A 10,140-nucleotide genomic window follows, 5' to 3' on the forward strand; every position below is an offset into this window, starting at 1 on the left:
CCTTCAAGATCAAAAGGACTGAGAACAACAGCCAAGGAAAAGAGGGAAAAGAAAATGTGAAGCTCAAGGTGGTCATTATGGTGGCCTATTACGTAGGTAGACATGAGGGCTTCTCTCATGGTTTGGGTTCTCTGCCCATTTAACTGAAAAGACTAGGAAGATGTCAATGTTCACAACCTTCAGTAAGAATCCTCCACTAAAGCACTTAGACCTGTCTCATCAAAGCTTCTGAAATCCTCAACAGATTCTAATGCTAAAGAATGCAGAGGGCTTGGATCTCAGTATTTGTATGAGGACATCTGATGAGAAATGCTGGCTAATACACTGTTATATAATTTAGTAGATTACTTTTACTTTTGAAGTTGGGCTCTATCAACAAATAAATCAAAGCGGAGACAATTATACTGTTTCTCCAAAGAAAATAGTACATATCTTCAAGGGCCTCAATGAAGAAAACGACTGACTAAATAACACTATCTTCCTAGCTCTGGGAACCAACAGACCTATAGTACTTCTCTAGGAAAGCTTTAAGGATCTACCTTCATTTCACCAACCACCCTTAAAAAAAAAAAAAAAAGTGATGATTCAAAGGACTGACTAGCAGATTAAAGGAACAGTTAGCCCCTTAATTCTTAAAACTGTTCAGATTAAAAAAAAATCGATTCCAATGAAATGAATGACTTAATTTCATTTTGGTTAATTTGGCAGATCTCAAACTTTTAGAAGTTCTTTGTACTCTTTAAAATAATTAATGAGAAAGTAATAGATTTACGTATTAATTCCTAGTGAAAACCATCTTGTATAAACTTGCATTTTTCCCCCACAAAAAATTTTTCAGACAAAACTTTTCTAGGTATGTAGTTTACATATTCCCACTCCCAATTCTAGTGTCCTCCCTGATAGATTGCACTTGGTTCTCTTTATATGTCTGTCCAACTGCACAATGCAAACTAAAAAATACCCTTCAAATGGAAAGACACATGAAAAATACATATAGTCTGACTTTCCAAAAATACTAACTACACAAAGATTGTTAATAGCATCTGAAATAATTTAAAATTCTACTGGCATTAATAAAGTTAAAGCTACATTCTTATGACTCTTTTTAAAAAGAGTTCAACACATTAAATTTAGAAGTTGAGAGTTTGATACAGGGCCTCTCTCTGTAGACCAAACTGCCCTCAAACTCCGCCTACCTCTGCCTCCCACATGCTGAAATTAAAGGTGTCACCATCCACAGCTAAAAGTTTGAGTTCTTATTAACATCAAGTTGCCCCTCAATTAAGTCTTTTAATATTTTTGGTTGCTACAATATCAAAATGACTCTATGAAATACTCAATTTTGATATACAGTACATAATTTTTAAAAAATCCTAAGCCAGACACAGTGGTCCACACCTAAGGTTCAAGCAGGAGGATATAGCAAACTAGAAACAAGCCTAGACAGACTACATAGCAAGATCCTTCCTTTAAAAAGGGGAGGCAGGGTAGAGGGAGTCTGAACAGCTCAATGGTAGAGTACTTGCTTAGCAGCATGTCAATTTTAAATGTTTACCCTACATTCATAAAAATGAAATAAACCAATAAATGCTTTTTATCTTTGCATATTGAAATGGGCAGTTATTAAGTTAATTTCAGTATTTTCCGGCATTTTAGAAATTTTCTACCATGTCCAGCAACTTTTGTAGTCAAAATGAAACTCTTTTAACTGATGGCTTTCCAAGTGCCTATTAAGCCCACAAGTACTACTTTCAACCATCAGATTAACAGAATTCAAGCTCAGGGATATAACCAAACAGTTTACGGATGCTCCATGAGGAAACAAGGGCTATATGGCTACATGTAGCACAACTACAATAAATCTGGCCATTTCAAAATCTACAAACATACATGTCCCTGAAGTCATTAAACAAAGCCTAAGGTTGGTATGTCAACTAGGTGAGTTAAAGGCACTGTCCATTAAGCCTGACAATTTGAGTTCAATCTTCAATACCCATAGGATGAACAATAACTTTGTTACGTTATTCTGATTGTCACACAAATGCTATGGCATGGGTACATCCACACACAAACATACACACATAAATAGATCCAATAAGATACAAAATTTATATTTTTTTGTATAAACAGGCTGCATGTCTATCAACATGATCAAGTAATGGCTTGTTCATGTTCAAAACCTGTGGGCACCTGATGAGACACCTTTAACAGTGTTTAGTACTATACTGAAGGCAGACGGATGCAGGTCACAGCCACACTTTGTAGCATTCCTAATCATTTTCTTCTTGGGAGTCACGATCTCATTATACAGATAAACTGAACTTGAAGTCAGAGGCTTGCCTACCTGATTCCTAAATGCTGGAATTAAAAGGTATACATTATCATGACTGGCAATTTCAATTTTTTTTAACACTATTCACATAATTCAAAATTTTAACAAATACTTGAAGTAGCAACAACTACTCCAATTGTTCAGATCTCTCTACTCAAGCACTAGAAAACTTTGCATTTCAAAGTCTGTATTGTCCCTGAGGTAAAATGTGTTGGAAATTATTCCTGCCATACTTACAAGATGAGACCATACCAATTATTTTCCTATGTGGACTCGGAAAAAACTAAACACTCTCTACTTGAATCACACCCTTAAAGTCACTAAAAAGTGCTCATCAAAGTACTACTCTTCAAGGTACTCTGTAAGACAAGACAATTAGAAATGAGTTGACAGACAATGAAAAAGGACTACCAAGACACAATCAGCACATTTAGTTTAGTTTAAACATGAACATAACATTTATTTGCCGTGGAATTTAACAACTCACCTGTGTTGTTTTACCAGACCCAGTCTCACCAACCAGTACAAATGACTGATGTCTAACAAGAATATCTGTAAATCTATCCTTGTATTCCCAAACCGGGAGCTGCAGTCGTTTCTTTAGAATATCATAGTATCGAGGAGTATGGGGCAGGTTGGTGAATGGATTAATGCACTGTGGAAGTGATGTGTGTCCTGCGTGTCCAGTGTGTGTTGAATGGGCAGAATGTGTAGAATGTGTTGAATGAGCTGAGTGGGTCGAATGAGCTGAATGAGAAGCTTTTAAAGGTGGCAATCCAGCACTGATAAGCATGGCGTTGGTAGAAGCTCTCAATTCTTTTTCCTTTTCTTTCTCCCTCTCCCGCTCTCTGTCTCCTCTATCACGTTCACGGTCACGATCTTTAGATCGGTCCTCTCTATCCCGATCTCTTTCACGGTCTTTCCTAGAAATAGAAAAATTTAGAATTCAGTATGATTTTAAAAACATATCTCAATTAGTTATTAGAAATTATGACCAAGCCGGGCGGTAGTGGCGCACGCCTTTAATCCCAGCACTGGGGAGGCAGAAGCAGGCGGATTTCTGAGTTCGAGAGTTCGAGGCTAGCCTGGTCTACAGAGTGAGTTCCAGGACAGCCAGAGCTACACAGAGAAACCCTGTTTTGAAAAACCAAACCAAACCAAACCAAAAAAAAAAAAAAAAGAAAAAGAAATTATGACCAGATTCTTCATGTACGGCATAGATATTCTTTGCTACAAAAAGTCTCTAGTTCCATCTTTCTAAAACCTTAAGCATGACAACACTAAGAACTGAACCACAGGCCATCAAAATGGCTCAGCTCCCAAGTCTGACAAGCCTTAATTCAATACTCAGGACACATCCTAAACACAAAACGCAATGTAATTAAAAAACAAAAAGCAAAACAAAAAAACACCTGAAGCTGGGTATGATGGCATACACCTTTAAGAACCCAGCACTTGGGAGACAGAGCCAAGTGGATCTCTGTGAGTTCCTTGTAGATCTACAGACCTGGATCAATCAAAATGAAATGTAGTCAAATTAAAAAACAATGTTCACAAAATACAGAATTGTTTTAAAAACTAAGTAATCCACTTTTCTGAACTTATTTAAGCAATCATTTCTGGTATCTACTACAGATATTCCTAATGGAGTAGTTTTAAAACAATTTATAATAGAAGACAAACAGTACGGCTTTGAGTTGCATCTGAAAGTGGTCTGAGTAGTTACTGACGGAAGAAACCTGTTTACTCACTCATTCTGACTTTACTTCACAACAACTCATACACCATAAGTTGCCACAGGTTTTGGGACCCAGACCAAAATAATGAGGCAATATGGAGATTTGACAGAAACAAACCCCTAAACTTGTCATTGCTCTTTACTTACAACACATAAAGTCCATTTCCTGTGACCTAAGCATCAATATAGCAAAGCAAGGAAGAGCACAGTCCAATGGGGGAGCAACAGTAAAGACCTTAAAGAGAACACAGCTAAAATGCTAACTAAACACAGCGCTGTGTGAGAATGGTTCAGCCACAGTAGTAGTAAACTGATAACTTTATCCAATCTTATTCTTAATATATGAGATTCTATTCCATATAATCTTACAGTGAAGAAAACCCTCACTAGCCTGTGACTTCTCTTCTTTCATTCTAATGTCTACCCATTACAGAATTAAAAAGCGAGTGCTGGTGGCACACGCCTTTAATCCCAGCACTTGGGAGGCAGAGGCAGGTGAATGAATCTTTGTGAGTTTAAGGCCAGCCTAGTCTACAGAGAGTTCCAGGACAGCCAGGCCAACAGAGAAACCCTGTCTAAAAGGATCAAAACTAACCTTCTCCCCTGCCACAAAAAAACACCGAAACCCCACAACAAATACACACACATCTCCTCAAACAAGAAACTAAATAAAGCCTCACAAGCCAACCTAAACCCAAAATAATTAAAAGTATATAGGTAAGGGGTGGAATAAGGACACACATGCATACACACACACACACACAGAACTATGTCACACAGAACCACAGGGACTATGGTCAGGATGTGTTACATGTTAATCTATTTTCAATAAAAAAAAAAGCTTTGAACTCTTTTCATCTAATAAAAAGAAAGAAAAATAGGGGAAAAGAAGAAATACAAAATGAAGTCTCAAAAATTTCACAAGTTAAGCCTATCTCTGAAATACATCTCAACCATCACCTTTGTTTCTTATTTTGTTTCTTGTCTAGGCACTCCTTAACTGGGCTCTATAGCACCTCAAAATAAGGATAAAGGAAGGATACAAACTCAAATAGCTCAAGGACTAGATATACCCTTCAGGCCTAGTGGTCCAGTGAAAGCTAGAGAACCTGAGTTCAAATCTTCAGCCCCAGGTAAGCCAGGCATGGCCTTGTGGTGCTTGTATCCCCAGTTTTAGTAAGAGGGGAGACAGACAAATCTTGAGAGTTGGCTGGAACAGTCAGCTTCAAATTCAGTAAGAACCCCATCTCAAACAAATGGACACACACACAGAAAATTTTAAAAGGGTTCATGTCTATACTTATTACCATATTAGGAAAGCCAAAAAGAAATTTAATAAGTATCATCCATACTACCAAGATAATTAAGACATAACCTTTCCAAAGCAACAAAACTCTGGGAAAGAGAGATACAAAGCCTAGCAGGTCATGTAATGTTATGTGATAAATTAATACCTATACTAACACATACCTTTTTCCAAGACACATTTCACCTACAGCTTCACTACTATTGCAGAGAAAGAAATACAATGTAAAACTTGAAGATTTGCTAATCAGTTAAGTGAAAATTTAAATTAAAAAGGGGGCCATAGCAATCACAGTTGCAAAACCACAGCAAAGGCCTAACACTCACTACTCGGTAAAGTGGAAAAACTATGAACTATCAAGAAAACATCTAGGAATATGCAGAAAACTGTTGCAATGCCTAGGAATGCTGCTGCAGTTCACACTGGCTACTCTGAATTATGATGGTACAAAAAAAGTCTGTTAACTGGGTCATAACCTCTCCACTTTGTATACACATATAGATATGTCCATATACACATTGTCTTGCTTATACGGGAACTTCTAACTATAAAAGTTTTGTTCATAAAAATTTTCTAGTTGAAACAATGCTTTTAATTTTTTTAAAAATAAAAACAATCCCAGTTGTGGTGGTTACACGCCTTTAGTCCCAGCACTCAGGAGGCAGAGGCAGGCTGATCTCACATCTGTGACCTGGAGGCCAGCCTGGTCTACATAGTGAGTTTCTTCTAGTAGCCAGGGCTATGTAGACAGATGCTGTCTCAAGGAAGGAAGGAAGGACGGAAGGACGGAAGGACGGAAGGACGGAAGGACGGAAGGAAGGACAGAAGGAAGGAAGGACGGAAGGAAGGAAGGAAGGAAGGACGGAAGGAAGGAAGGAAGGAGCGAGCGAGCGAGCTGGGTGGTGGTGGCACACGCCTTTAATCCCAGCACTTGGGAGGCAGAGGCAGGAGAATTTCTGAGTTCGAGGCCAGCCTGGTCTACAGAGTGAGTTCCAGGACAGCCAGGGCTATACAGAGAAATCCTGTCTCGAAAAACCAAAAAAAAAAAAAAAAAAAAAAAGGAGAAGAAGAAGGAGGAGGAAGAAGAAGGAGGGAGGAAGGGAGAAAACAGGCAGGAAAAAAAGAAAGAAGGAAAGAAAAAGTGCTCTAAGTAGCACTTTGTCAACACTGACAATTAACAGTGTTTCCTTGCTCACACGCAAGCTGTGGCTTTTGAAAAGGAACTAAAGACATTTAATAAGCTAATACATGTAATGTTGCCTGGACTATCTGAAAAGAACAAACAAACATTGGTTACTACTTATGTTTCAGTTTAAATTGTACTTGGAATAACAGGCACTGTATACTGCTAATAAGGATGGAAACTAGTTATCACTTCAGGTATTTTATATAAACATTACTTTTTTCTGACAGTCTCACTTTCAGAACTTTTAAGCATATGCATTAACATGCATACATAAGGATACTCACTTCTACCTACAAAGAATCATAATTACAAGTTCTGATCAGGAATACTAAGAACCATTAGAAAAAAAATGTCCTTCTCAGATTTTTCCGGAGCTGGTGAGACGGCTCAGACTGAGAGTTGACTCTCTGGGGCCAGCGTGGTCAAAAGGAAGTAACTGACTCCATGTTTTCTTCTGCTGGCCACACAAGCAGTGGTGATATACCCAAAAGTCATATACTCAAAAGTGCTGGAATGGAGACAGCAGGCTCTCGTGACAGCTGGGGTGACAAAATGAACAAACCTATGCTGTCAAATACACTAAACAAGAGCAAAAGAGGGTGGGAAGGAAGGCAGGAGGGAGGGAAGGAAGGCAGGAGGGAGGGAAGCAAAGGATACCTGGCAGTCAAAAGTGCCTTCAAACTAAGTGAGGAAGGAAAAACAAAAAACACACGAAGCACAAATACTATATAAACTCATTGCTAAAGAACACCAGTTCTGTAAGAAAAGGTACTCAAAAAACTTAGGAAACTGCAAAAACTGCCCTCCAGAATCTCTAGAAGTTAAGGAATTACTGTACAACTGAACTCTCCTGTACTTACTGACAAATATGAAATATTCAGAGGAAACATGAAGCTACTATGATATACCCAAAGACCATTTTACCAATGTCATATGTTTTGTAAGAGAATTCACCATAATCACTGTAAAGGAGGCACTAACCGAATTGAGTAGTGAACATATACACAAAAAACACTGCAAGAACTATCTCACAATGTTCATTCCAATGTGACCTCTAAAGAGGGAAATTAGTTGCATCTTAGGCAAATGTGACATTCACTTTACTTCACAGAAGTTCCCACTTTACCAAGCCAATATAAATGGCATTGTGACAGGTGCTAATGCCTAACTACAGTAATAAGTTTTGTGTTGAGAAAAAAAGAATTCTAGATGCCACTATAAACTATGGAAAAGCTCACTGTAACTCTGCTCCCCCTTGGAGAATATTTATGAGCTGTGTTTCTACCTAAGAACTGACCAATCTCAAATACGAACATTTGGAATTTTGGGGATGTTGCATTATTACAATGCTTGGTATTACAAGCTTAAAAAAAATCTACACAATCAAAACACAGCAAACCTGCTTTCCATAGTCAATATTTCAATCTAAGGAGAGCATCTGAACACATCCTATACTGAACTATACTTCCTTCACATTGGTAGTTATAAATCAATACCAAAGGACTCTCTGTTAACAAAAACTCAAGAGACCACATATCTGACTTGACAGAGAATCGGTATCACCGGACATAAGAAAATGATAAAATCATACAACAGTTTTGGACATTCGGACTTCTGTGGATATACTTTTTTAATTAACCAAACACCTCCGTACTGCCTAAGTATAAACATACCAGTACTTATAATAGGAGAGTAGGAATATAAACAAAAGCACATTTTAAATATCAACTGTGAAAGATAAAAACTGGAAAATGATAATACAACTGTTTACATGCTAAATGCCTCGTCTTTGCCAAAGTCTAAGGAACCAAACTGCCAGACCAAGAATCGCTGTAAGCATTTCTCAATCTGCACGTGGGTGTTGTTTGTTCAAACATGCTTAAGATCACTTTTTGAAAAGTGCGTTCAAAGTGGGGAGAAGACAGAAATAACTTACAGAGTGGAGGGGGAATTCATATATTCACAGGCCTACCACAGTAATGCTTAGCAAGGCCGGTTTTTAAGCAAAGCAGGAAATAAAGGAGATGGCTGGAGGGTAGGCAGAGGGCGGAAGTTAGCAACGGCCTCTTCGGAAGTGCCTCAATGGAAGGAGGCCCTCCGTCTCCCGCCAAACAGTGTGCCCCGAGGTCAGCTCGCCTCTATCCCCAAGTAGACAGCTCCCGCCGCCCGGGGCCGCCCATGGGGCAGTGCCCTTGGCCACCCGGTTCCGGCCGCTCTCCTCGGCTGCGGGCCTCACGCGAGCACCGAGGCCTCGCGGCCCGCTCCTCACGCCCGCCGCCCGCGGCCTCGTGGCCACCACAGGCCTCTCGCCCTGGACGCACACATTCGGCCCGCGCCCCAGCCGGCCGATGGCAGACAAAGACTCGGCTGCCGGGCCTACTCCCCGCCACAAGCCAACAAAGCCCGAGCCGCCCCGGCCTGTCTTACCCATCGGTCCCCGCACGCTTCTTGCCGGAGGGGTAATCCTCCCCCAGGTCCAACCGATGCCTCTTGGACATCCTCGCACTCCCAGAGAGGACGCTTAGAAAGGAAGGAAGAAGAGAGACTCCAGCAGCCGGATCCACACAGAAGAGGCCCGCTGCTCAGCTCGCGGGGACCCCCACCCCTCCCGCCACCACAGCCCGCTCCGTGCGGCCCGAACCAGGAGCTAAAATGGCGGCCGCGACGAGGGCAGGGCCTGCGCGCGCGCCTCCGCGGCGGGCGTGCCGGCGTGGTGCGCGCGCACGCCGTCCGGAGGCGGGAACTCCTGTCCCGCCTGCTGTGCGATTGGCTGAATGGCTCTGCGCCCCGCGGGCTCCTCCCTTCTCGTAGCAGTGAACTTAGCGGCTGCTAAGGACTGAGACGCGACTCAAGCTGTTCACTTGCCGCCTGGAGTTCGTTCGGAAAGTTGAAAAAGCCCTAGTCCTATTTAGGAAATCTATCTAGCTGTGTATTTACTTTTGCTTTTAGGGTCTGAAGCTCAGGAAGGTTAAGAAAACAAGGTCACACTCCTGGTAAGTGGCAGAGCAGGATACAATTATTTTATAACTCCAGAACAAGAATTCGCATTTCTTTCGCCAGGTACCCAGTAGCGGTGAGAAAAATGTTAACTTATGTGACTCGTTTTGTCCACTTACCCCTGAACAGATAACATCTATTTATTCAAGCTATAGGTGAGCTAATTGTACTGGACACCTTATTTTGCCTCCAATCCTCTGCTTTAGTCTTTCCCCGTTTGTGTGTACACATTAGACACTCGGAGATGTTAGCTCTATCTTTGTCCTGGTTTGGTTTGGTCTGGTCTGGTCCGGTCCGGTCCGGTCCGGTCTGGTTTGGTTTTTCGAGACATGGTTTCTCTTGTGTAGCTCTGGCTGTCCTGAAACACGCTCTGTAGAAGAGGCTAGCCTGGAATTCAGAGATTAGGCGCGGTCTCTGCCTCCCGGTGCTGGGATTAGAAGCGTGCCCCAGCATGCCTAGTTGCTGTGTTCCTTAGTAGAATGAACCCTGAAAGACATTTTATAGATGTGATCACCTAGACTGATGGAAAATAACAAATAGCTCATCCACTAAGACTCCACTGTAATGGCAAGTTGCTGAGG

At 41.0% G+C, this 10,140-nt stretch overlaps 1 protein-coding gene across 1 annotated transcript in view; it reads right to left on the bottom strand.

Moving 5' to 3' along the window:
* Dhx15 (DEAH-box helicase 15) overlaps nucleotides 1–9,255 on the bottom strand; it is a 39,841-nt gene extending 30,586 nt beyond the window's left edge. The window contains exons 1-2 of the mRNA XM_028765234.1: nucleotides 8,990–9,255; nucleotides 2,820–3,255 (exon numbers count right to left, since the gene is read on the bottom strand). Of these exons, the coding sequence (XP_028621067.1) occupies nucleotides 2,820–3,255; nucleotides 8,990–9,060 (507 nt within the window). The 5' untranslated portion in view covers nucleotides 9,061–9,255. The remainder of the gene's footprint in view (nucleotides 1–2,819; nucleotides 3,256–8,989) is intronic.
* Nucleotides 9,256–10,140: the final 885 nt, after the last annotated feature.

This window comes from Grammomys surdaster, unplaced genomic scaffold (genome assembly GCF_004785775.1).
Source record: "Grammomys surdaster isolate TR1022 unplaced genomic scaffold, NIH_TR_1.0 150, whole genome shotgun sequence".
Classification (NCBI taxonomy): Eukaryota; Metazoa; Chordata; class Mammalia; order Rodentia; family Muridae; genus Grammomys; species Grammomys surdaster.